This window comes from Danaus plexippus (assembly GCF_018135715.1).
Source record: "Danaus plexippus chromosome 16 unlocalized genomic scaffold, MEX_DaPlex mxdp_31, whole genome shotgun sequence".
In the NCBI taxonomy this organism is placed as follows: domain Eukaryota; kingdom Metazoa; phylum Arthropoda; class Insecta; order Lepidoptera; family Nymphalidae; genus Danaus; species Danaus plexippus.
In genome coordinates, this window is record NW_026869852.1 from 1,060,589 (window position 1) to 1,086,728 (window position 26,140).

The 26,140-nt window shown below is 33.4% G+C and overlaps 5 protein-coding genes across 8 annotated transcripts; 4 read left to right on the plus strand and 1 right to left on the minus strand.

Annotated features, from left to right (window-relative positions):
- LOC116772092 (uncharacterized) lies at window positions 1-1,403 on the plus strand. The gene is made up of 3 exons (XM_032664132.2): window positions 1-586; window positions 665-874; window positions 940-1,403. Exons 1-3 carry the CDS (start codon window positions 518-520, stop codon window positions 955-957), a joined length of 297 nt encoding a protein of 98 aa, XP_032520023.1. The 5' UTR covers window positions 1-517; the 3' UTR covers window positions 958-1,403.
- A 437-nt stretch (window positions 1,404-1,840) lies between these two features.
- On the minus strand, window positions 1,841-6,214 carry LOC116771900 (phosphorylated adapter RNA export protein). The gene is made up of 6 exons (XM_032663896.2): window positions 6,038-6,214; window positions 5,591-5,848; window positions 5,131-5,488; window positions 4,831-4,922; window positions 3,957-4,143; window positions 1,841-3,657 (listed from the first exon to the last, which is right to left on the minus strand). The coding sequence occupies exons 1-6, from the start codon at window positions 6,101-6,103 to the stop codon at window positions 3,401-3,403; spliced, it is 1,218 nt and encodes a 405-aa protein (XP_032519787.1). The 5' UTR covers window positions 6,104-6,214; the 3' UTR covers window positions 1,841-3,400.
- A 253-nt stretch (window positions 6,215-6,467) lies between these two features.
- Window positions 6,468-9,926, plus strand: LOC116771782 (proton-coupled amino acid transporter-like protein CG1139). Its single transcript, XM_032663747.2, has 10 exons — window positions 6,468-6,529; window positions 6,719-6,868; window positions 7,274-7,424; window positions 7,558-7,679; window positions 7,819-7,903; window positions 7,986-8,097; window positions 8,169-8,317; window positions 8,854-9,029; window positions 9,187-9,371; window positions 9,605-9,926. Coding segments are annotated over exons 1-10 (1,407 nt in total). The 5' UTR covers window positions 6,468-6,527; the 3' UTR covers window positions 9,880-9,926.
- Window positions 9,927-10,547: 621 nt separating this feature from the next.
- Window positions 10,548-12,861, plus strand: LOC116771781 (probable beta-hexosaminidase fdl). 2 transcript variants are annotated; one of them, XM_032663744.2, is made up of 2 exons: window positions 10,548-10,810; window positions 10,887-12,861. In XM_032663744.2, exons 1-2 carry the CDS (start codon window positions 10,743-10,745, stop codon window positions 12,568-12,570), a joined length of 1,752 nt encoding a protein of 583 aa, XP_032519635.2. In that variant the 5' UTR covers window positions 10,548-10,742; the 3' UTR covers window positions 12,571-12,861. The 2 variants fall into 2 exon arrangements, with proteins under 2 accessions (XP_032519635.2, XP_032519636.2); XM_032663745.2 differs by having other exon boundaries at window positions 10,548-10,744.
- Window positions 12,862-14,375: 1,514 nt separating this feature from the next.
- LOC116771779 (E3 SUMO-protein ligase PIAS3) lies at window positions 14,376-25,832 on the plus strand. Of its 3 annotated transcripts, none has more exons than XM_032663741.2 (13): window positions 14,376-14,705; window positions 16,074-16,240; window positions 16,671-16,824; window positions 16,977-17,113; window positions 17,243-17,420; window positions 17,791-17,892; window positions 17,974-18,214; window positions 18,628-18,862; window positions 19,250-19,410; window positions 23,478-23,681; window positions 24,176-24,346; window positions 24,650-24,749; window positions 25,098-25,832. In XM_032663741.2, the coding sequence occupies exons 2-13, from the start codon at window positions 16,101-16,103 to the stop codon at window positions 25,102-25,104; spliced, it is 1,830 nt and encodes a 609-aa protein (XP_032519632.1). In that variant the 5' UTR covers window positions 14,376-14,705; window positions 16,074-16,100; the 3' UTR covers window positions 25,105-25,832. The 3 variants fall into 3 exon arrangements, with proteins under 3 accessions (XP_032519632.1, XP_032519633.1, XP_032519634.1); XM_032663742.2 differs by having other exon boundaries at window positions 14,377-14,705; window positions 16,986-17,113; XM_032663743.2 differs by lacking the exon at window positions 16,074-16,240 and having other exon boundaries at window positions 14,378-14,705.
- The last annotated feature ends 308 nt before the right edge of the window (window positions 25,833-26,140 follow it).

Genomic DNA, 26,140 nt, shown 5'->3' on the forward strand with positions numbered 1-26,140 from the left:
AATTTTATTAATGCTAATAAATTAAAATACAACTTAAACACTTTACCATATAGTATCTAAATTGTTAGTAAAAGTCTAAGTTAAATTGTTATTTGTGAGACTGTTGTTCTAGGTTCTGTTACACTGGAGTATAAGTGGAGTCTTTAAAATTCGCTATATTTATTAGACAAATTCTTTTGCCTATTATCCGTTCAAAATAGGTTGACATTTTTAGATATTCCACAATTGTAATGTGAATGAAGCCGTACCATAATTTTAAAAAAGTGATTCCTTACAAAAAGATTGACATTTACAAAATAATCCTGAATTCAGTGTGGACGAAGCCATAGCTTTAATAAGAAAAGGTTATTTCCTCTATTACATATTCGATATTAAGTATCAAGTATGTATTTACTGGCTACACCATATATTTTGTTTGTAAGTTACGTAGGTATATAAACAATTTTATAGTTTCAAATCGTTGAATTGAGTAAATAGTAATAGAACACGTTTAAAAAGTTTTTGGTGATCAACAAGTATGTGTGACGATGATTTTAAAATAACACCAGCATCGGTAGCCGTTAAAGTACAAAGTTCTATAAATCAGGTTAGTATAGAAATCTCAATATTTTTTTTGTATTACCATTAAACGCATAATATTATATTGAAATCGTAATTATTTCAGGACATTGTCAAGGAGCTGCTAAAAAGTTCTTTTCAAGATTCCCAAACAAAACTGAGTTGCGAAGCTCTTAGCCTAATGACAGAGATTGCTAAATTGCTTGTAATGGAAACTTGTTTAAGGGCAGCTGACTTAGCAAATTCTGGAAATGAGGACGGCCAAGTCTGTTCAGTAATTAACGCCGACCACATACTTAAATGTCTTCCTCAAATCGTAAGTAAAATTATTAAATACACGAAAGTTGTTACATAAAGTTAATGTCTTACTTTTTGTTTCAGATGTTGGATTTCCCATAGAAGATAAAGAATCAGTTTAATTATAATATTTCACTGTGATTTTACCAAACAACGCTTTAGTTAAGAAGTAATTGAACTAAGATTTCATATTGATACTTATACAATTTACAGTAATATTAAGAAATTATATGCAAATGTATTTTAGTTTTAAAATGTAAATAGTTGGATTATATTAATGAGTTGTCCATTAAGTGTTCGTCCCACCTCACTCATATGACCTAGTTGGTTGAAACAATGATTACAAACTTTAGTCTCCATATTTTTATATCAAGTTCCATTACTTAAAGTTTAATATTTTTTATTAATAGTCTTTAAATGATTGCGGCTTGTCTCTTTGTTTTGTAAGTTCTAATACTATTTTATTTAAGAAATTAAAAATAAATGAACTACATAATCCAGACAGAGGTAATAATAAAAATCTCAATAATAAAACTGTGTCAACTACATCCCAATATTTTTTTTTCTTGTGTAAGCAGCACTTAAACAATTAATATTTTTTTAGTAAATAGTACATGCCAAACCAAGATGATGATATATAAAAGTTTTATGTAATTAACTTGCCCTTCCCTTATTTCCACTTATTTCTATATCTATACTTATTTCCCTCATTTCACTAATTGAAAAAAAATTGTTTATTTAAGAGATCCATAAATAATAGATAAGGACAATTTTTATAGAATTCGTGATATCTCTTAATTGAGGCTCAAAAAATCGGAATCTCAAACAAAAAAAAAATTATTGCTATGAGAATTTGGTTGGAAACAGATCAATCAAGTAATGGAATATTTTCATACTTTTATACAAATTACAGATCAATTGGGATGAAAGCTATCTTAATATTGTGAATATTAATCAATATATGGATTATACAAAGAAAAAAATATAGCTTTATAAAAAACTTTATTATACAAATAGATCAGTGTCTGTGTAGACCACTCTGTAACATTCAGAGGACTGTGCCACTCCTTGTTCACACAACATCATTATATAATCTTAAAACGAATGACATCAATCCAGCAGACTACAGACCAAATTAATAAATATACTTGAAAACAATGTGTTACATGACTCGCAAGCACGCTTTACACTAAGATCTAACAGGTGGCGTGTAATAAATAAAAAAGGTATTACCGGCCATCAGATGATAAATCCCTTAATTTTTACATGTCATAGTGTATTTACAATAGATCACAATTCTCATCTATTTTGGATTCATTTTATTATGTATCAAATTAGGCTTATTTAATAAGAACTTTAAATTAAGAAAATCAACTGCCCATTTTACATTAGTAAAAATACTCAAATGAGCAGCAAATAAAATCAGTAATATTGAATAAATTATTACGCTATTGTAATTATACAATGACAATATGAAAAATGTTTATTAGACACCTTATACTATAATACCTATTATTGTCTACACTACCAGCTATCGGCTATAATACACAGCTCAAGTTTTGGAACCATCCAGATATGGTTTTGATTATAATAATATAGGCGGATATGAAATTGTAAGGATGCATCCGGTATGTGGTATGACAACACTGATCAAAACCAATATAAAGGTCATGTTTGGAGAACCCTTGAATCGATAATCATGAACAGAAGTGGAAAAAACTTATTACAGCAATTCACCGAGAGTAGTTTATTAGAAGTCCATGTTAAATGCACCCTAATGCCCATAAATTATAATAAATATATTTATAAAAATATAAAGTACCAAAATTACTGTAGCGGAACTACACTAAGTACAAAACAGTTCCTAAAACAATGAACTTAAACAATGTATAAATAATTGTTGTACAAGAAGCTATTATTTTTTAGAATATTATGTGGTATTCCTGTAGAGTAGTCGAGGAGTCTGAAAAATATAAAATTTTGATATGTAACTACAAACAGCAGCCGGGGCTTCAAAGTTCGTAGTCCATTGAGATAGTGAGATCATGGTAAATTTTAATTGATAAGAAAACCAAAAAATATTCACCAGATTATCAGGAGACCTAAAACAATAGGCTACATCGTACTAGTCAGTAATATACATTTTTATCTACAATTCTTATCATAAAAAAAATTTAAACAGTTGTGTTCACACACAATTTGTGGCTGTGTCAACTGTTCATAGCAATTCACTCTATCATATCCATTCTCATAATGGCTTTCGTTTGTAGAATTTAATTTTTAAATCACTAAAAGACATTTTAAATAGAATTTGCAGTTTATATATACTGATCGACTTAGAATTTAAGTCTTAGATACTTTGAATTTATGATGAATAAAGCAATACAGTATTTCAACTTTCAAGGCAATATTAGAGTCTTGTAAACAGTAAAAGTTCACAGCCACATTTAAGATTTCGGGAATGCTAACAGACATAATTTTTTATGTCATATACTAGCACGGATTCTTAAACGGAAATTAGGCTGAGAGCACCAGATTTTCAAATTTAGAACATGTCCATGTCGTCATTGCACATGACCTCTAAGAAGTCATCATCGTCGTACTGCTGTATCTCCCTGGAGGTCCGGTCAGGTAGAGGAGATCTAGGGCGTGGGGGGGAGGGCGGCTGTTCTATGTGTGAGTGCCCGTCAGTGTCGCTGGAACAGTCCCGAGCATCGGTCGCTGGAGAAGGCGGAGGATTGGAGCCGTGTTCTGATTGAACAGTAGCCTCACCTCGTGAAAGAAGAGATGGCAGTTCTGAATCTAAAAAAATATTATATCACAATAACATAAAACCAAGATTTCAGTTTACGGAAGTTCATTACAAGTTACTGCCACAATATGTGGCAATTTGTAATGCACAGCGGCAATCACTGACTTTTAAGAGTTTATGGAAACTAAAATCTTTGTGAAAGGTAATCATTTGTTTGTGTTTTTAAAATGATTTTTAATAAAATCTAGGTAATTGTAATAAAGGAAAGGAAAGTTATACTACACATAAATGGTGTATGTATGTATAAAAACAATTTAAATATATCTGCTAATACACAACAGAAATGTACCTGTGAGACTTTGTTTTAACTGCTCCATAACCTTTTGGCGACTTCGAGCCCGCGTTTGTTTTAGCCTGCGTGCAGTGTTCTTTCGATCCTCAGTAAATATTTGATTAATCATATCTTGAGACACGTCATCATCCCGCTTCAGTAAAAAGAAGTATATGCCGCCTGGAGTACGTCTTCGTGTCCCATTCTTGAAGTTGGAAAAGAACATATTAATAGGATTACAAATATAGAAGAGGTAGGAAAAGTGAAAACTTCCATAAAAACAACCTATTTTACATGTCTATTGTGTTGTTTTCATCTTTGAGGACAATCTGTTTTGTCTTCAAAGGATATTAATATTAAATCTAAATGTTACAGATGCCAAGATATGAAAAAGAATAAGTGTTACAGGTAAGGAATTTTGTGGCTGTCCTAAAATAAAAAAGGCCAATAAGAGATCAAGCTTTGCCTTATCTATTGTGACAAAATTAGATTCACAAACATAGCGTGTGACCAAATTTTTAACATAAAACCAGATACAGACCACTCACTTAATACTAAAAAGTGAAATTAGAAATCTAAACATATTTAACCCTTACTACATTTTTCTACAAAAATAAATAAAATATAAACTTTGAAAAACACAACCTTACTATTTATGAGCTAAAATATATCGACAAAGAAATTATTCTAGTCAAAATATAATGCTAAATGACATTAATGGCAGTCTATTTTGTAAGAGTAAATGTTAAAACTATGTAAGAAATAAAAAGCAAAACGATTTAAGGTAATTAATGAAAATAATGTGTTGTAAATAAGGATCTGTAGAAGTTAAGTAACATAACAGAAATTTCAAATCAAAGAAAACAACACAATAATATTCAAAACAACTTACCATCACCAGCATACCTCCATCAGCTTCAATTCTTTGTGTCTCCTTGTATATTTCTATAGCCTTCTTAGCACCAAGCACTGCCACTATCCTACCTATATACACACCATGAGTTAGAACGAAGGTATGGTATTTACAATGTATGAACAAGCATAAATATAATTCCATATAATAACTAATAAATTAAAAAAATATATATTATATTTTGAATTATATAGTACACTCATAAATTTTTTATCTTAGAATGTGGTATATATAATTTTTTTTAATGTATCTTGAAAAAGGTTGTCTTGTAATACTTACCGACTAATTCAGTTTTTTCTTCTGACAATTTCTCTGCTATATCTTGAGCAATTTGCTCTATAGGATGTTCTGAGGTCACACACAAATCTATCAAGTTTCTTGGATTTTGTTTACTCTCTGATGGCTGTTCACTGTTTGTTCTTTTTCCAAGCCTTAGTTTAACATTTGAACGGTCAGAGTAACTTCTTTTATTTGTAGAGTGTTCCTTATTGCTATGTTTATGATTATTGGTAAATACTTTTTTGGAAATATAGTGGTCATCTAATCTATACCTAATAGTGTAATCATAAGATTCAACGCCATATCTACTTTTCTTTGACACATCACAGCTAACCATATCTTCTGTTAAAATATCTTCCTGCAATACAAAAAAAATGTTGTTTTATATTTATGTAATAGAGCTGTTATTAGAGCTATTACAGTAACATATCTTATTTTCGTAAAAAAAATATTTAGTTACCTCCAATGCTTTGCACCAAATATTATATTTATCTTTTTTAGCACTGTGGGCCTGCTGTTGAGGCCTCTTGGGACGCAGCTTAGTGCGTTTAGCACGTCTTCGCGGTTCATCGTCCGACTCTGAACCTGACGATTCTTGGGCTGAATCCTCATCACTCTGTTCGTCCTGAATTTGCATGTTTACGAGCGACGGAAGTTTAATGGCTTCAGGCCTCGGAAGTGGAACATACGTACCGTATTCTACGTCGGAATCTTCTAACTGTAACACAATATAATAGGGTGTCACCCATTTCTTTGTCTTTAAAACAAACCATTACGGGACCTTTACCACAATAAAATCGTTAAGAGATATAGTGATTCGTTAGAGAGTTATATTGAAGACGACAAATTAATGTTCTAATCACAAAAGTTTCCTCCAGAAACGATAGTCAAAACTTAATGATCTAACCTCGCCCTCTTCTAATTCATCCAATTCTGCGACATCCAGTTCTCCTTCTGTTGTTGACATCATCATAAAAAGGGCTTCTAAGTAAAGCTAAATAATAATTGCACATGAAAATATTTTACTAAATGCAATAATTCCGCTTTAAAATCGCTGTTGCTAGTTTTTAATGCAACTGTCATTTATAATATATACAGAGAATGTAAAGAACTGTCAAAAATAATTTAGACCCATTACTCGATTTTAAATCGATATTTTAAAATTTCTCTGTGCATTTTAAAATGATAATAAATTCTTATTAATATTTACTTTATTTAGCAAGTTTATTAACTGAAATATGTTGTAATAAATCGTTCTCAAATTGTGTTTTTCATTATATGTTGGTTACAAAATTAAGATGAACTTAATATTCTATTCTGCTAAAGTATCTGAAATTGTCAAAGTATGTCAGAAAGTATTTTGAACATAAAACAATTTCGTGTCAGAAAAATTTATAATGTACTATTTTTACTATGTAAATTACTCTATTAATCATAAGTCTCAGAGATAAATAAATAAACCTTTTTATTTTTATTAAAAAAAAAATACTTACTTTTAAAGATGAACAATCAAAATATAATACCAGCATTTTTATTTTATTTTATATCAGAGATTTCTTTACTACATATTGTATTGAATAATTTTCAGGGCCGCATTCGAAGCAGTCAGCAGGATTACTTTACCAACTTTAAATGAAGATGAAGTTATAGACGTACGGCATGCAACGTTACCACCAGAGCGAGCTTTATTAAATGATTATAATCCAGCTGACCACCGAAACCCTAGAAATCCAATTAAGTAAATAAGAATAAATTTTCTTACTATACTCATTTGCAAAAAGTACGTAATTATTTTCATTATTATTATTATTATTACACTCCGTATAATATGATTTCCTTAATTCTAAATTTAGACTTAAACATGAATCAGGGGTAAAAAAATCATTTTCCTAATTAGTTATTTTTATTTTAATTATAAGATCATTGTTAATATAACTTCTAAGTATTTTCTCTCTTCTATAAGTGATTATTAGTTTGTTTCTCCAGAGGGCTAGATAGCCATCCATTACTTATACAATTTTTTAAGCATTTTATAGGACATAGCCTTACTTTTAAGTGCTCATTTTTACTTAAATTATGGATTTTGTTTTTGAAGAAAATAACATAAAAGAATTTATAAATACATTTTCACATATTTTAAAAGGTTATGGATGGCCCATTTCAATCTTTTAAGAACATTTTTTGGTGCTGGTATCCTCGGACTACCGTTAGCAGTCAGTCAAGCTGGTATTATACTAGGTCCAATAATGACTATGTCTTTAGGACTTTTAATAATGCATATGCATGCCACACTGGTAATAAATGTTTTAAATTTTAATTATCATTATATCCTTCAGATTTACATTTACGAATTATAAAAGTTTTAATTCATTATCATTCAAATTAAACTATTTCCTAAACACAAACTGTATATTTTATATATTGCAGTTGTGGTGTCTCAATGATATTTGTCGTCAGTTAAAAATCCCTAACATATCATATAGATATGGATTTCGTATTGCATTACTTCATGGACCAAGTTTTTGCCGCAAAATAGGCCAATATGGCCCGTAAGTCGTCATTTTTATATTCTTACACCTCACACGTTTAATAAGTATCTATATAATTAATAAAAGAATAAAATTATATTTAATTAAATCACTAAATCGAATTTAGTAATTATAATCATTATATTAATATCTATTTTAGTACTATTATAGCAATATTTATGTTGCTGAGCCAACTTGGAATATGTACTGTGTTTGTAATATTCACAACGGACAGCTTAAGAGATGTGAGTTTTGTATATGTGACTACATTTATAACTTATTCTAACTATGTAAGAAAATAAGGAGGAGATTTTTTTTTCTTTTTAGATAATGGACTGGCCGACATCCAGACCGGCGATGGCTGTATTATTTCTGCCTTATCTATTTTTAGAATACTTTATGAAAACTTTAAAAGTCATCAGTTATATATCTATGATGGGTAATTTCCTAATGACGTTACTCTGAGAAATCATATTTATAGGTTTCCAATTATTTGTTATTGTTTTTCAGGCACCCTTTTTAATTTTGTCGGATTGATTTTTGTGGTATACCACATATTTCTTGCTCCTCACGGCGTTCTCATTTATGCGGCGAAAAATTACCTGAATTTCTTCTTTGTTATTGGTACTTGCTTATTTAACTTGAGCGCAGTGGGAGTGGTAATTCAGTGAAGTAATTTTATTATTGCTAAGGATTAGCTTTAAAGTGTACAAACATGTGCCCGAATACTTAAAATACAACATTCCAACTATGTCCCTAAAGCTTTAGATATAAAAGTTATTTAGAAATAATTAGGCAAGTTTGATAAATAAGAACATGAAAAATTGAAATTTTCTCCTTGAATACCGAGAACCGATAAAAACAAATTAAAAGCTTAAGTCAAACCATAGCGGTATTTTAAAAAAATAAGGATAATTAATTATTTTAATTTTGATCTTTAGATTAAGACAAAAAAAGAAAATGTCTGATTATGATTTCAAACTATCTAATTATGCCTTTTCAAGTGCTAGTCGTAACAAATACTTATGTACATAAGCCGTTAATTAGTTTCGCTTTTTGCCTATCCGTTATTCAGCGTCATTTTTGAAACGGCTTAAAAAAAAATAACGGGTCAATTACAAAATTCCAGATATATCTTAGCAACACTTAAGTATTAGTGTTGTTATAGATTGATAAAATTTATTTATAAATTCAGGTCCTGTCACTTGATAAAGCTTTAAAAGACCCGACCGTTTTGACGAAACCTTTCGGGGTCATTAGATTCGAGATGGTCATCATAACGATAATATTAACGATTTTTGGAGCGTTGGGTTACTGGGCCTTCGGTACTATGGAGGAGAACGTGCTGAGGTCCCTTCCGTTTGACGATGAGTAAGAAATTTGTTACAAAACACAATTAAAGCTTTAAGCTTTTTTTTAAGAATGAAGTCAGCGAACGTCCATAAAAAATTTATGTTGTATTATTCTCCTACATCTTAAAGCGTAGCACTAAATGAGCACGCATACTGTACCTTGTATTTCTTTTCAGTACAGCTATGGTCGCGATAGGAATATATTTAGTGTCGATAGCATTCGCTTATCCCATACAATGCTATCCAGCGATACAAATCGTAATTGAGATAATAAAGAACAGGGATGTTCCCGACCCTCCATCGAACACGACATTGAAGAAAATTGAGTATATAGCAAGACCAATTTTCGTCTTAGCCACTTGTACGTGAATTTATTTAATGTTTTGCAGCGAGATATTTCAAAATTATTTAATACTACGACATTTATTCATTGTATTAATTTATTATTGATTCCAGGCTTTTATTTACTGTCCAAAACGTCCTTATACAGTTAGCAAAACGTTATACATATGTAGATTCAGATTTAATTGTCAGCAACTTTTGAACTCTTACCCCAGATGTGAGGAAAATTAATTTTAGTAATTTTTTTTTCAGTTATCGTGTGCTATTTTATACCAATACAAGGTGCGTTCGTGGCTTTTGTTGGAAACCTCTGCACTACTTTAATAGCTTTAGTATTTCCTGCTTTAATGGAAGCTTGTATTTTATATCCGAATCATTTCGGCAAATATAAAATATATTTGATAAAGGATATCATTATAATAACATTCGGCCTCACTGCATGGTTGTTAGGAGTGGCTTTATGCGGTGATCTTATTTACATTAGGATCCTTACTATGAATGCTATAAATAATTATATGGAGTATTAGAAGTTTTACTAGTTTTATATAAATAAAAGTTGAATCGTTTAAGCATATTTTTATTGTTTCATTAATTATTCAAATTTATCCCTTCATTAATACAGTGTCGCTAATATTACGTTTTTTTTCGTGATAACTAAAATTGCTGTCACGCACAGACTGCTTGTAAGAAGCCGCTCTGAGTCCAAACGTTAAATTTCTAAACACTTTTCATTAAAGAGGAGTCAATATCAACCTTTTTGAACATTGTTGCCAGTACCAAAATATATGACGTATGGATTAAAATATGTAATAAAATCACATGATCGATATTTATATTTTTATGATTTAAATCAAAACCTTCTACAAATGTACTATAACTACGACGCTATACAGCCACCACACCAATAACTGGTCGGTACGTGTAAAAGAAAGCGAAATTTCCTGCTGGTTTCCACTTACATCTGTATCTCGTAAAGGAAATATTTAGTTAAATTTAAAACTAATCAATAGAAACTTAATATTTGCCAGACTCTAACATTTGTCAAAAAATATTTAATATCTTTTCCAAATTATTTAATGTACTTAAATAATAGAAAAATATATGCTTTGATTATCCTGTACAGAAAAATTCTTATCAAACCCATTAGAAAGTAGTTTTCGTTGTCTTCTGACATAAAACGTTATTTTATCACTGTCATACTTATGGAAATATTTTATTTATTATTATGAAAATATAAAAGTGGCAACAGTATATAAATAAATCGATTGTAGTTCTAAACTATCCGTTTACTTCACTAAAGTAATTGTTTCAAATAGTGAATAAATAATATGTAAAAAATCTAAAATGGTTCCAGTAGTAAACAAGAGAGATTTACTAAAACAAAGCAAACATGTACGTTCGTAGAGTAATTACTTTATTTACGATACAAGTAATATTTTTAACTGTAGCTCAACCCCCGTAAGTTAAATTACATCTGTCTTATACCTTATTAATGAAATATGAATGGAAATTTGCAATTAATTTTCATTTACAGGACGAAATTACCATTATGGAGTTGGGACTGTATCGATGATAAATGCGTTCCAAGCAAGGCAACCATGAATGGAAAACTGCAGTCATTAATGACCTGTAACATGCTATGTTCGTCCATGCAGCTCTGGCCGCAGCCAACTGGTGCTGTAAGTTTAGCAACCACAGCTGTACCAGTCAGAGCTGACCTCTTCAAACTTAAAATTATGTCGTTCACATCAAAACCCGTAAGAGATTATTTACGAAAGGCTTTTACACTTTTCCGTAGAGAGTTACGTACAAATGAAAGGAACATTCGCGCATTTGAAGATTGGCGATCAGTTATTGTCCGTATCGTCATTAACGAAAATGGAAGTACTGATCCTCGCATGCTTATCAATACTGACGAGAGCTATCAGTTGAGGCTTTACCCAAAATTAGGTTCAGCTGAGATTTTTCTTGTTGATATATTTTCTCACTCATTTTGCGGAGCTCGACATGCCATGGAAACATTATCTCAGTTAATATGGCTCGATCCCTACGCAGGTTCTTTGTTAATGATTGAAGCAGCAACCGTTGACGATGCTCCACGATTTCGCTATCGAGGTCTTTTATTGGATACTGCCCGTAACTACTTTCCTGTCAATGACATAATTAAGACAATCGATGCTATGGCCGCTTCGAAGCTCAATACATTTCATTGGCATGCAACAGATTCTCAAGCGTTTTCGTTACTATTCGATAGTGTGCCTCAACTGGCTAAGTATGGTGCTTATGGTCACAGTACAATATATTCTTCTGCAGATGTGAGAGCTGTTGTAAACCGCGCAAGATTACGCGGTATTCGTGTGCTTATAGAAGTAGATTTACCTGCGCATGTTGGTAGTGCTTGGGATTGGGGCCAACAAATGGACGTTAAAGAGTTAGCTTATTGCATTGCGTCCGAACCCTGGGTTGCCTATTGTCAGGAACCTCCTTGTGGACAGATAAATCCACGCAATGATCATGTATACGATCTCATAGAACGAATTTATACTGAAATTATTAATCTTACAGGTGTTGATGATATGTTTCATATCGGAGGTGATGACATTTCTGAACGATGTTGGCTCGACAATTTTGATGATACGGATCCTGTGGTCTTATGGTCTCATTTCACTCAAAACATATTAAAACGCCTAGAGGCCGTTAATGGACAATTACCAAATTTAACAATATTGTGGTCGTCACAATTTTCAGAACGTATGAAAACAGATCTAAAATCTTTCGTTCATAAGCTAGGTCTCCAGGTGCGCAGCGTCGCTTGGTCGCCAAGATACGTTTCTGGAATTCGGACTATCGTTTCTCATGAGGATGTGTGGGACTTGAACAATGGTTACGGTACCTGGCATGGAGATACCGAAGGCCCACCCTATAACTCGTGGCAGAGAATATATGAACATCGGCCCTGGGCTCGAAAGCCTATTAGTTGTATGGAAGGAGGTGAAGCAACAGTTTGGTCTTCGACATTAAGCACAGGTTGTTTGGATGCACAAATATGGCCTAGAGCTGCTGCATTAGCAGAAAGATTATGGTCAGACCGCGCTGAAGCTGCCACAAGGTTAGTTCATGCTAGGCTTGATGTTCATCGTTCACGTTTGGTCGAACGAGGTATACGTGCAGCTCCCATGTGGTCTATGTGGTGTACTCATAACACAAATACATGTTGAAAATTTGTTTTTATTTTTTTGAAAGAGACAACCCTAAATAGAGGAAACGGCAATGACGTATGAAAGAAATCTTGCGTTCAAGACGTATTTCCTGTATTGCGTAACGTTCAAAATAATCAATCGTTACGATTGTAATTAAATTTTTAGAAGATATGAAACACTTAAACATTTTTTTTATTATATTTTATGTACATACATTTTGTTTTAAACTTTTATCATAATTTTTAAACGATAGTCAAAATTATAACTAGTGATAATGTTAACTATTCGATTGTTTTTAACATTTAAAGTAAATAGTTTTTGTAATTTGTAAATAAAAATAATTTATTTGTGTTGTCAATACACTTAAATAATGATATAAAATAGTTTAATTAAAGATTTGTTAATAACTTGAAAATATTTTAATTAAATAGATACACAAACTAATCTACTTTATCACAGACTGACGTATTCAATTTCTTACTAATATCGCTAATGAAGCTCTTCTACATTTTTGTGTGATATACTTGTTTTTAAAGTGACCAGAAGCACTGAAAGGTTCATGAGCGGAAACCTCTTAGCATTCAATGGATTCACCGTGCGGCTGCCGGATCCATCACGTTGCAGGAAGAAGAGCTTCAACAGTGCCTGGGATTTGCGAGCAAGGTGTGGGTTTAAGGGACCCCTATCTAACGCGCGTTATCGGTCACCCGAGCTCTGCTCGCTACCTAACCAAATTTGAAAAGAACCTACTAGGATTGCTTCGAAGTACGTTCCAAGAATGAAATGATATTATTGACCTTGATGGCATGGTTTTTGGGGATATTGGTTTCCCAAGGAACCGTGAGCTCTATTATCACAACGCGCTTTAAATTTCGCGAACACAAATATCATCTGGGATTTTATATTGTTTCTCATACGTATATATTTATTGTTAATTATTTATATAGATATAATATAAATTAAGGATTCGTACAACTACACTCTGAAGCACATCAATAAACGAAAAAATTTAAATATATGATGAATAACTTTAATTTTGGTTGGATTTTTCATTCATTGTGAAATATTTATTCCATTATCAAGCTTGTGGAGCATCAAATTACTAAATTTTATATCAAAAGCATTTGCATTTATAAATTTTTTATAATTCATTTTGGTATATGACATTTTATTTTATTAATCATCTATAATAGTTTATTTAAAAAAAAGCTTTAAATAAAATTTATAAAAGTTTGAAAAGAATATCTATTAATATATTAGCAATAAAAAAAAGAATAATCCGAACAACCCATTTCATGTATCTGACACTATGTAGTTTATAAATAACTTATAAAGTGACCTACCTTGATGATAGAAATCAATTTAAACGATTTTTCGAATATAAACCTTTTTTGACTTATACCAATGTAAATTTCATTTTCCTAATATAGCAGCTGTAAGTAGTCTATCAAGACACAACATTAAGCATTCAATAAAAATATATTTTGGTATAATATTTTTTTTTTATATAAAATTTATTTACGTGTTTAAAATAATGAAGTATTATTTTAATATATGTTTTTATTCAGTGTTACCGTATAAAATATATATGTTGGTCGTGACATAGGATTTGTAAAATTTGGAAGTACATATTCTATAAAAGTTCACGTTTTCTTATTAAGGTTCTATTCAAGTTTACGTTCACTTTATAATATTGTATATTTATGATTTTTCTTATTTTGCTTTGTTCAACCCTAATAAAAAGGAAAAGGATGTGATGTCTTCAATTCTATTGTTTCTGGTCGTGCTCTCCAATGTTGTATTGTATTTCAAATAATGCTAAGTGCAAACTTTGCAATACACATCTGACATCGGTGGTTTTACGTGGGAGATATCTTTTTGATTACATTGATTATTGAAATGGATAGATATCTTTGATTATTTATTTAAATAATAAACGGTTTATTAGGGAGTGAAGGCGGGCACAGAGAAGCTAATGTCTTGTCTATGCCCAACCAATGTGGCGAATTGCAGGCTGACCAACAAGCGTCAAGTGATGGCGTTTTGTGATGAACATTTATAAATGGTTTAGACGTTTAAATAAATAACAGAGTGAAATTGTAACATAAATTTATCATGAGTAGATATTACGATTACGGTAACGCGATATCATGGTGAGTATTATTCAAAGTTTTGATTGACATCCATATTGTTTTAATATTTGTGTACGTTTTATTCTTTTTTATTAATTAATACTCAGTTTGGTACTTTAATAACTATTTAATAAAAAAATATAATTGCTTAAACTCATCTAAGCCATTAACTGTAGAATATTTTTAATGTGCCGGTGACCCAACGTGTTACTGAAATCATAGTTATTCGGTTCAGTTTTTGTTAATAATTTTGATATATATTTTAATGTTCCTGTATTATTGTTGGATTTTACAATAATCGAGGATTATGTGCCGTCATTTTTATTTATTATTGTTTTTTGCATAGTACGAAATCATTATTGTTATTAACATATGAAAGCGCCGACTTAACTGATCTTTGCAATATTAAATTTCCTGTATAATAATTTTGGTAATAAAATAATAGATCCTTAGACGTAGCTGTTGGCTAGAAATAGAAATAGTTTGTTATAAATAATGAGTTTGAATACTAAGTAAGGATTTATTAAATATGGGAAATTTTATTTTAATAACTATTTCAAAATATTTGTTAAATATTTAGGTAAATTTATATAACTTAGTCAACAACTATAAGTCCGCTTTTTATAATTTCCATGCAGTTGAAAATTTATATCTTATTATTTAAAATCTTAATCACATAGTTAAGTCTTATATAGTGACCTCTTCTTTTATTTAGTGTTAAAGATATGTAGTCAGTTTTAACTTAATAATACATTTATACAAACTAACTGTCTGGCTATTGATTAATGATATTTTTACACATTTTAGTTATTATACTGTCATTTAAAGATCATTTTCTGCTTCATTACAGTAAAAACATTTAATGTTTGTAGTACAGTAGCTACCTTACAAAGTGGTGGTCCTACCCCGCAGTAAATGTTCTTTGATATGAAAATAACTATATATTCAACATCTGGAAAATTTCCTTGACAGGATGTCCATCTTATTTCTCTTACTGCTCAGTTCCTGTCCTCCCAAAGCTCTCAGTATCTAAGAATCTTTAATATTTTTATTATACTTTTTCTCCCTAGCAATGCTTCACAGCTGCAGTGGAATAATTGATATATTAAAATAATGGGACCACCAGCCTTGTCTCAAGGTTTTCTTCGATTTGGAGGTTTGCCTAGTAGACTGCTGTAAGACATGTTTTAACCATTGTAGACCTAATGGGTAATTATTCAATTGCAGATGTTCTCTACCTCCCCCTGTCCCGTAAATTCCAGTTGTGGTAAGAGAAATAAGGATGTGAATCGGTTTCCCTTTAGCCATGAAATTTTCCAGAATCATCTTAATAGGTTGCTAGCAGTTTCATAGTTTGTTTCTGTCCATTCATGGACTCCTGAATTTCAGTTGACATGAAACAGTCGAACGTCAACAATGGTTAAAACACGTTCTTCAGCGAGGGTAGTGAACGCTGCCCAGGGCGAGGCCACCGCAAATGGAAACTCTACCGATCTTAGACAACGGCTAAAAGCCTGTGACAATAGACCACGTCAGCAAAAAAACTACACCTCTAGGCAAGTGTCACACACAGAATGTCCAGACTGGCTGCAGCTGTTAGCATGGCTATAGTCCATAAAAAAGTCATCAAGCTAGGGTTGTTAATAGTACTATGACTTTTTATTGATTCATTCACATGTATTAATAATTTATACTAATGACTCAATAGAATGTTACAGTTTTATGTAAACCTTATTCAATGCGTGCATACTGAGAGACTTAGACGAATTTATTAGCAAAGTATGAGATATTAAAAATTAGTGATGTGTCTGACGATTACTAATAAAAGTTTGTATTTAATGTAAGAAAGATAGATGCATGCATCGCTTGTGGTGTGGGTCTGGGGGTTCGATGATTGTAATGCATGAGGATATTCAAAAAAGGAAAATGTTAATAACGAAGTAAGGAAGATTTAACATGTTATATGTAAACGATGTATTGTCTCAGGAACAGCCAAGCGTTGTCTTCGGGCGGGCCCGGCAGCGCTCAGGGCAAGGATCCCCTGGCCCCGGCGATATCGGGTTCGAGAGCCATGTACCAACATCCGGCCGTCAGCGGATACAATCCACAAGACTCGCGATCACAGACCATGCCCGGCACGGTGAGTCCTTCGGGCACCACACAGTAACTACACATGCGATATTTGGATCAATAACAAATATCAAAACATTGATAGACAACACAATAAACCTAACTATGAGACCACAAACTATTGCACGTACATTGCTGTGTTAAACCGTAAGCACGGTGCAGGCGCGGCAGAACCCTTTGTACGCGGGCAGTATGTACCACTACAGCGGCTCGGGCGCCACGCTGGCCCCCATGCCGTCCCCGTCACCCACCGCGCCACTGCCGCCCTTCCCAGTGCATCCTGACGTCAAGTTTAAGAAGTATGTCAATTTACTCAACTTTATGCTCTCGCTATCCATTGAATAAAATGTATTTTACTTAATATACAAAACTAAATTTTGTATAAAAAAGGATTATTTATAATTAAGTTCACTCAATCTTCTTTTAAGATTACCTTTCTACGATGTGTTGGCGGAACTGATGAAGCCGTCTACAATGATGCCGATGCAAGCTGGTCGCATGCAGGAGGGCACCTTCATCTTCCACCTCACGCCGCAGCAGGCCACTGAGATAGCATCAGGGAAAGACATCGTTGGCACCAGCAATAAACTCGATTATGTTATACAGGTAACTAATGTAATACATGTGAAGTTTGTTTGAATATATGAGGAAGGCTATCCTGACATTGTGCTGAAAGCTCCTTTGTAGAATGTGCTATTAAAAAATAATAGCCGTGTGTGGAACCGAAAGGCACAGCTAATAATTGTACCATGTCGATTAAACGGGTCATGACTCTAACAGTTTTGTTGATGTGGGACACCTCATACCGTCAAGCTCTATGAAAAGGTAGAAGGAACATGTGGTTCCCTCTATCGGTTTTATTTTTTACATTATGATTTATACTCTCACCTCTCAAACATTGAAATTTTTTCGTATTTAGTTTGAAGTATGAAAAAATCTTAAAATTTTTCTATTGTGTGCATTTTTATTTCCGCAGGCGCAATTGAGGTTCTGCCTTCTAGAAACTTCATGCGAACAAGAGGATTATTTCCCACCTAGTGTTAATGTTAAAGTTAATAATAAGATGTGTCCGTTACCAGTGAGTATGGCAATGTTGATTATATAATGATAACCAAGTAAATTATTAGCTGTTTAAAATATTGAATGTATACATTTTCAGAACCCAGTACCTACTAACAAACCTACTCCGGAGCCAAAGCGGCCGCCGCGGCCTGTGAATATATCGTCTCTCGTGAAGTTATCTCCTACAGTAGCCAACACTATCCACGTGACGTGGGCGGCTGATTTCACACGAGCGTACGTCCTCAGCGTGTTCATGGTCAGGAAGCTAACATCAGCGGAGCTGTTGCAGAGGCTGAAGAATAAGGGAACCAAGAACCCAGACTACACGAGATCTTTGAGTGAGTTGATTGGGTACTTCCTACTACAGATCAAATATTATTTTATTAATAAAGGTAAAAAAGAATTAATGATGTATGCCATGTAATAGTTTTGAACTTGAATTGAATTAAAACTGCAGATGAACAATACAATGGACAAAAATATAATTTATATAAACCAAACCTGTCGGCTAAAAAAAAATTTTGCTAACCTTATAACGTTGCAGGATAAATTTTAATGTTATTTTTTATCGTAACCCAAAATTTTATATAAATGTATTCAAACAAAAGTACTGAGCGACATGAACAATCATTACTAATGCAATATTATTTATATTACACACATAGGGTACATCGAGCCAAGCTTGTGCAACTCCGACAGCGTATTTTTATGAACTCGTACATGTGATTCATATATTTCGTTTTAAACGCAGTTAAAGAGAAATTATCAGAGGACTACGACAGCGAGATAGCAACGACATCCCTCCGCGTGTCCTTAATGTGTCCGCTGGGAAAGATGCGTATGTCGTGTCCGTGTCGACCAGCGAACTGTCCGCACCTGCAGTGCTTCGACGCCTCACTCTTCCTTCAGATGAACGAACGGAAACCCACGTGGCTCTGTCCCGTCTGTGACAGACCGGCGCCTTACGACTCTCTGGTCGTTGATGGGTAGGAAATAAATGTGTACCATCCGACATTGTTACTTAGAGATATTAACTTTAACCATTGGACATTCAGCTTAGATGCTAAACATTTTTTTTTTTCAATTTTATTACAAACAAATACTCCACGCAGTAAACTGTCATTTAACGACTATAATGCCGTTTGAAGGAGTTAAGTAATTATAATTCAATATAGCCTTGCATCATTTTTAAAAAGAGCTGATACTCTTATACTCTCTTATAATAAACTTTCATTTTACTTTAAAACATTATATCAATGAATAAATTACATATTTATGCGCGTTACTAAAAAAAATAATATTTTATTATATTTAACTGTAATGATAAATGAAAAAACTAGTTCATATGAACAACAGGTTCTCTTACTGTGCAGGTACTTCCAAGAGGTTCTAACGTCGCCTCGCCTGGCCAGCGAGTGTAACGAGATCCAGCTTCACGCGGACGGCAGCTGGTCCGCCCACGCGCCCCCGCCCCGCGCCCCGCCGCCCGCCGCGCCCGCCGCCGAGCCCGTCACTCTCATATCCGACGACCTTGGTCAGTACTAGCCTCACAAACAATCATAATTATTATATTTAGTATTCTTGTATAACACAGGTATTTACATTTTAATGTTAGTTAAGTCCTCTTACTAAAGTGAAACTTGTAATAGAACTTCAACAATGTGCCGGTAAACGTTACGGAGCACGTAAAAAGACCATCTAACAACTACTGGGCCTTCTGTTAATATGCAAACGACGTCACCCTTTAATTCACCAACGACTGCTGGCCCCTCGACGAGTAGGAATATTGGTTCACCAAGTCAACAAGAAGGAGATAAACTCAGGATATCAGCGAGATTATAGGGCCAAGAAAAAGCTCAACGGGAATCTGCGAGGGCTGCGAAAATAACGACGGTTCAATGGAGACTGTTGATGCACAAACCGGCTGTGCTGGTGACGAAAATGAAAGGATAAATCCACAAGTAACATGTACTTTATAGGAATAATGCAGCCATCAGCATAAGAAAACTCGCAACGAGATTAGAACAAAATTCACCGACAACAATTTTGGTTTTTCTAAGAGTCGATTTGTGAGAGGTTATAGTTAAAGAAAATTTGAGAGGGTCCTTCAGTTATTGGTCAAGAAATTCTGAAAGGAAACGGAAATGAGTGAAATGTGTACAATACATATGCCATCTATTTTGGCAAATTAGTTAACACGTTAATAACCCTCGTACAGAACAAAGGCCTGTGCCCTATTGGAATACATAAAGTGCAAGATTTTTAAACGAATCACATTTCAACATCGTTCGAGTCCGCCGCATATATTTTACTGTGAAGATGCTTCAAACAGTCCACTAGTTCATTACAACCAAGCTGCGGTATGATTTATTGATGCTCTGATGTCAGTGTCAACCTCAGACTCCTCATGAAACATCAAGCAGACGCATAAACACGTGTTTACGTGTTATAAGAACAGCCACAGAAATGTCGATCCGAAGTACCTTTCCTGTTTCCCGCAAATACTTATTCCCACGAAAAAATAAATTAAACCGCGATATGCAAAAACAGAGTATTGAGATACCTGAAAATTCTCTTGATTTGGAGTGGTTGAAATCACGATAAAAATGTACGTGGATTTATTGAGTTCTTCGGAAATTTGTGGCTAAGAAGCATCGTGATGAACCGATGTCAGATGCACCCAATTCAATAACTTATATTCCATCATTGTGCCCTATCGATAGACAAAGAATGGAAAAAGTGTGCACGGAAATTGGCAGACCTTAATGATGAATCCACCGATAGTTGGTCGGATAATCATTGATACATACGACAGACGGCCTCCGTATTTAAATGATCTCATCGTTGCTCAATTTTGTGCGCATTATAAATGTAGTTATAATTTTAAAAAAAGCTAACACATATATTATAAGTTATACCGATTACTATAAGGCAACTCATTTTAAAAAATACAAAAGAGAGAAGGTTCGTGCCACTCATTCTTTTCCGCAACGAAGCGATAGATCTACTTTCTGAGACAAAATTTCAGGAAATCTGTAAAGAAAATGAGAACATTAAAGAAATTGGAAAGGAATTCCAAGAATCTAACATCAATATTGAGGAAACTATAACACTGTGTGAACAGCTCTTTATATCTTGAGGAAACAAATTGAGGCAACTACGAGGGTGGATTGATCGATTGAAGTCCGGTAAAAGCTAAACAAACAGTCGAAATGATGTCTTTTTTTTCAGCGTATTCACCTTTTAGAACTACACACTTGGTATGACGATGCTGGATTCTGTTGATCCCCTCTTTGTAGTAATCTTTTCCAAGGCCTTCAAAATAGGCCTTAGTTACGGAGATAACTTCCAAATTCAAGTCCCCCATCCATATTTTCATGTTTGAAAAAAGAAAATTATCACTGGGGTCCACGTCAAAGAGTATGATGGTTGAGGAAGCATGTCGTAGCGTAACCCACCAACTTGGCCGTCGTAGTGGCAGAAAAATGGACAAGGGCGTTATCGTGCTGAAACAGAACTTTCTTCTTAGCAAGATGAGGCCGTTTTGATTGGATTTCTTGATTCAAGTGATCCAAAAGTGTAGAGTAATACTCATAATACTCTCCATTAATTGTTTCCCTTTTTTGGAGGAATCTATTAGGATTATTCCTTGTGCATCCCAGAAAACCGTAGCCAGAACTTTACCTGCTGACTTACTTACTGCCACCGGCTTTCATCCAATGCTTATATTCGTTTTTTTTTCTCTAGCGTGTAAAAATGAATCGTTTCATTAACAGTGATGAGACGTCGCAAAAACATATGTGGATTTCGTTAAAAATGCAGCAAATTAGTCTGGGAAAGTGTACTCTTTCACTTTTTTGTCAATAATTGTTAACAAACGCGGAGCCCATCTTGCAGGAAGCTTTTTCATTTGCAAATGTTCATGCATAATGTTCTGTACTCATTCATATGAAATGTTTACAGTGCTGGCTATCTCTTACCCGAGATTTAAGCTACGAGTAGTATACTAGCGTACGAGTCGCGAGACGAGGCACGAGAGGAAAGTTTAATTAGTCGCTCGAGAGTGTAAATTACCGTTCTTATTACGTGTATATTGAGACTGGAATCGTTTGTAATTTACGTGATCATTTCTGAAGTGTTCACTTTAATTGGACGTTCTGAGCGAGGAGCGTCTTCTTTGCTTTTTCTACCACAGCGGAACTCACTAAACCACTTGTTAATTATCATAAGGGACGGACGGAGAAGATTCGCCATAATACGTATTTTTTCGTTTTGTGTGATAGATTTTTTGCCTTAAAAACAATGTTTAATTAACTAAATCTGTCGATCTAAATGACTGAACAGTCAATACAAACTTAAACATCAGTATTAATTTAGTATATGTATCCTCAAACAAGTTATAACTTGAATAATAGTATTACCGCTTCATTTATTTTTACCTGACTAATCAATGTGCCCTCGTAGACTATCAAGTTCCACCAAGAGCAGTTCCAGAGCCACCTTCATTATTGATTGGAGTTGTCTCTGAAACATGCATGCGGTTACCTATTGAAACTTCAACGAATATTTTCGTTTGGCAACTTTGGTTATTCCGAGAGATTACAAAGCGAAGAGAGAAATTAATACCTAATGAAGAATTTTGCAAACTAAAAGAGCACTTGACATTCAAAAATACTAGCAGACACTGTTGGATTACTGAAACGTTTGACATTTGTCCTTGGGCAGTATGCATCATAAGAACCAACATTGAAGTTGCCATGGATTGGACAACGGCGCTACAGGAAAATTAGATCACATCGAAAGAAATGTTAACGAGGAAGTTACTTGAGTATGGTTGATATTTTCGATTTGTGAAAGAACTAGAGTAAGAGCTCGGGCCGACGCTCGTTCTTTTATAATTGCTAATTATCTCAATCCTTTAGCTGTCCGGATCGGCCGACGGAATGCTAGAACCTTAATAGACAAAAGAAGTATGTCTGTTAAGAGAAATCATTTTCCATTAGCCAGCCTGTGGATTGACGATTCATATGTCGCAAGGGGGAACTTTTAATGAGGTGGTCTATTATTATGAAAAAATTCAATCCTAACAGTTGATTTACGTTGCCATGTCTAGAGAGGTTTCAATTGAAGGCTTGTATATTATCCCAGTCAACAAACTAGACATTTTAGGACGAGACCGTTCTCGTAACCGCCGCTCGTGTGTCGCTTTAAAATATTAATAAAGTTTATAAATATCACCAAAAATAAATTTTAACCACTTCCTATTTTCATTTCCACATTACAAAGTTTCAGTTCTTCCTCCCGGAGGGACTTACCGCACTATCTTGTTTTCCAATAAAAAACTTTTTCCGTTTTTTTTATTATTATCGATTGAAATAGTATTATTTGTAAGTACGACCAATCTAAGGACGAATCATTAGCTAATGTAGATCAATAGGTTTGTACAAAACATGTCTATTGAGTACTCTAGAAAAGTTACTTTAAACAAGAAGTATTGATCTCCTATACGATAATATAAAATGTATCAATTTCATTGGAAAAACATTATTTTACTGTAACATATTAACTTTTTAATACAATTCGTAACATTTTTGATGACAGAAGTCATACCCGTGGATGGGAACAATTCAGCCAAACGCGCAGCTGTAGGAGACAGTCGTACTCCAAAAACTGCTGAAGTATTGGTCGATCTGACATCAGACTCGGAAGATGAACTGCCACTTAAGAGGAAAATACCACAACCGAAGAGCACCCCGCCAGCCTTAGATAACATTAAGACAGACGACAACTACACTACATCCAGTGGTAACTATGGTTAAATTTAATAAAACTGTTATAACAAATGAAATATGTAGAATATATTTATCTCGTTATTCATTTAAAAAAAAGACTTGACATATAGGTATAATATTTTATGAAAGTCAATCACAATGTTGTTGATGTTTGTTTGTTTGATTGTTCTATATTGTCAAAAAAATCGATATTCAAGCCCTATCACTATAAATAAAGTGAAGGCTTACTTGACATACGGAAAAGGAAAGCCTCCAAGAATATCAAACGTAAGACCTAACAAGAGCAAAATATTATTATAAAGGATTATAATGATAGATTTTCTTTTCTATCTATCTATTATTATAAAGGTTTCAAGATTATTTTTTTATATGTTCGGCCATTAACAAACTAAAATATTGAAATATACAGGGTTAATTTTTTTAAATCCTTGGTATATGAGTGGCGTTTTAAGAACTAAGCTGGCTGCTGTGTCTCAAATATATGACTTAAATTGTGTGTGTTTGTAGCGGAGGCGGTGACATCTAGCGGCTACCGTTCCCCGGGCGGCGGAGCGGTCATATCCCTGGACAGCCCGTCTCCGCCCGCCCCGGCCTCCCCTCACACACACTCCCACGTTACCCACACGACACACACGACATTAGACGCGGTGTCGCCGAGATCGCTCTCTAGCGACATATGTGAGTGTTTTTGCTAACAATTACTATCATTGCTAGCTTAATAAAAGTTTGAGAGTTCTTGTCCATTCGTCTTAATAGTAACAATGCCAGTTTTGCTGTCTTTTTTTCATTTTGATATCTAATAAATTTTGAAATTGTTTAATAACACCTGATTAATTGTTTAATAACACCAGATGACAGGACTGTTCAATTATAACACACGTAGTTTAACGTACACATTTTGAAAATCATTAAAACAAGAGTTTATCTGTATTCAGTTTCTTTCTTACGGTATACATATTAATATGTTTGTCGCGCGCGCAGGTACAAGTAACAACATTGAACGCGAGGAAAACGACTCCGCGCCAACACACTGGGCACCGTATGCTGACGCAGAGAGGGAAACACATGACACATACAGAAGGTACGCAATACACTTACACAGATATTAAGATGTTTTAAGATATAAATTACAGTTGTGATACAGATATTACAGTCATCGTAATTGTAGCTAAACGAGTCATGTTACTTTAAATAGATAAACATAAAATTAGGACATTTTATATGAAAGGAAACAAATACTGATAAGACATATGCTTTTGAATTCAAGTCACTTGTAATAATTCTCTATTATTCTATTGATTTTGGTGGCTGAGGAAGTTGGTTTATAGAAAGGTTTATTCACCCTACATGAGCCATAGATTTTTTTTTTTAAATTTTATGCTGTGACTAAGGGCCTTGATATAGGTTAAAATCAATATCGTCTTTTTAGGTACTGACTGAGGGAGAAGAGTGGCCGCCCTTACTATGCCAGCGGCCATTCTTCGGAAGAGGAACAGGACCATTACCCTGAAGTGCCCCTGATGCAGGCTTAAGCTTGAACCATGATGTACAAAAGTTGAACTCTTTTGCGCAATTCTGTTCTAAAGTGAATATTTGGACCGAGGAATAGAGAATTGTGTTAATTTATCTCTTTAAACCTACAAAGACTTTGTGGTACGGGTTGGGTGTTTAAAAACATTTTATTGCAGCATCCTGCGATGATAAAATGATAGCATATATGATAAGATGGTGTTTTTTTTTTATTTTATACAATGAAAGTCGTTTTGGATGTGAATTATTTAAAGACAAGCTTCAATTGTAAAATCTTTGAAATATATATTATGATGTGTTTGTGTTTTGTCCTGAAAGATGACTGGTCTCTTTATTAAATATATTGAATATGTATCAAGCGAGCTCTGATCGGAAAGATAATGTTTGTAATGTGCACTTATTGCTGTGAGAAAAGTTTGTATTCAGCATCGAAGGGAATTGTTGCTTTAGTTCTCAAGATTTGAAATTTCTCATCAAATATAAAAGTTATTCTAATTTATTTATTCTTAAGTATTAGCATAATTCTATTAGCATAACTGAGAGGTCTTCAATGAGATCACATTTCCAAAATGTAGCACTAAAGAATAAGATAATGTAGAATAACAATAAATGTAAATACGAATTCTCTCCTAAAGTTGTTTTTTTTTATCATAAATATTAAAAAAATACATTCACTAATACTGAAATTGTGAATAATGTGAGGAAATCTATTCATACTAAAGGGGACACTGGTATGTAAAAAATTACACTAATTTATTAATCAACTTTACAAAACAGAACAGCTGTTCTCAAAGAAACTGATCATCGAACTTGAATGGTTGGTTAAATCTGCGGATCGAATTATTCCTTGGAAAATCTTCCTTCTACACTACATCTCATGAAATTTGTTTTTATTTTATGCTGACTTCATTCACACTTATTATTGTCTTTTTGAATTTAACA

Bases quoted from the DNA above. Each gene is read 5' to 3' on its own strand.
- LOC116771779 (XM_032663741.2), top strand. From the start codon at position 16,101: ATGGTTAAAACACGTTCTTCAGCGAGGGTAGTGAACGCTGCCCAGGGC. The intron at 16,241-16,670 runs GCAAGTGTCACA...GTATTGTCTCAG, and splicing joins CAAAAAAACTACACCTCTAG to GAACAGCCAAGCGTTGTCTT. The intron at 19,411-23,477 runs GTCAGTACTAGC...TTTTGATGACAG, and splicing joins TCTCATATCCGACGACCTTG to AAGTCATACCCGTGGATGGG.
- LOC116771781 (XM_032663744.2), top strand. From the start codon at position 10,743: ATGTACGTTCGTAGAGTAATTACTTTATTTACGATACAAGTAATATTT. The intron at 10,811-10,886 runs GTAAGTTAAATT...TTTCATTTACAG, and splicing joins TTAACTGTAGCTCAACCCCC to GACGAAATTACCATTATGGA.
- LOC116772092 (XM_032664132.2), top strand. From the start codon at position 518: ATGTGTGACGATGATTTTAAAATAACACCAGCATCGGTAGCCGTTAAA. The intron at 587-664 runs GTTAGTATAGAA...TAATTATTTCAG, and splicing joins TACAAAGTTCTATAAATCAG to GACATTGTCAAGGAGCTGCT.
- LOC116771900 (XM_032663896.2), bottom strand. From the start codon at position 6,103: ATGATGATGTCAACAACAGAAGGAGAACTGGATGTCGCAGAATTGGAT. The intron at 5,489-5,590 runs GTAACTAAATAT...TTTGTATTGCAG, and splicing joins TTTGGTGCAAAGCATTGGAG to GAAGATATTTTAACAGAAGA. The intron at 4,144-4,830 runs GTAAGTTGTTTT...TCCAACTTCAAG, and splicing joins ATGGAGGTATGCTGGTGATG to AATGGGACACGAAGACGTAC.
- LOC116771782 (XM_032663747.2), top strand. The intron at 7,425-7,557 runs GTAATAAATGTT...TATATATTGCAG, and splicing joins TGCATATGCATGCCACACTG to TTGTGGTGTCTCAATGATAT. The intron at 7,680-7,818 runs GTAAGTCGTCAT...TATCTATTTTAG, and splicing joins AAAATAGGCCAATATGGCCC to TACTATTATAGCAATATTTA.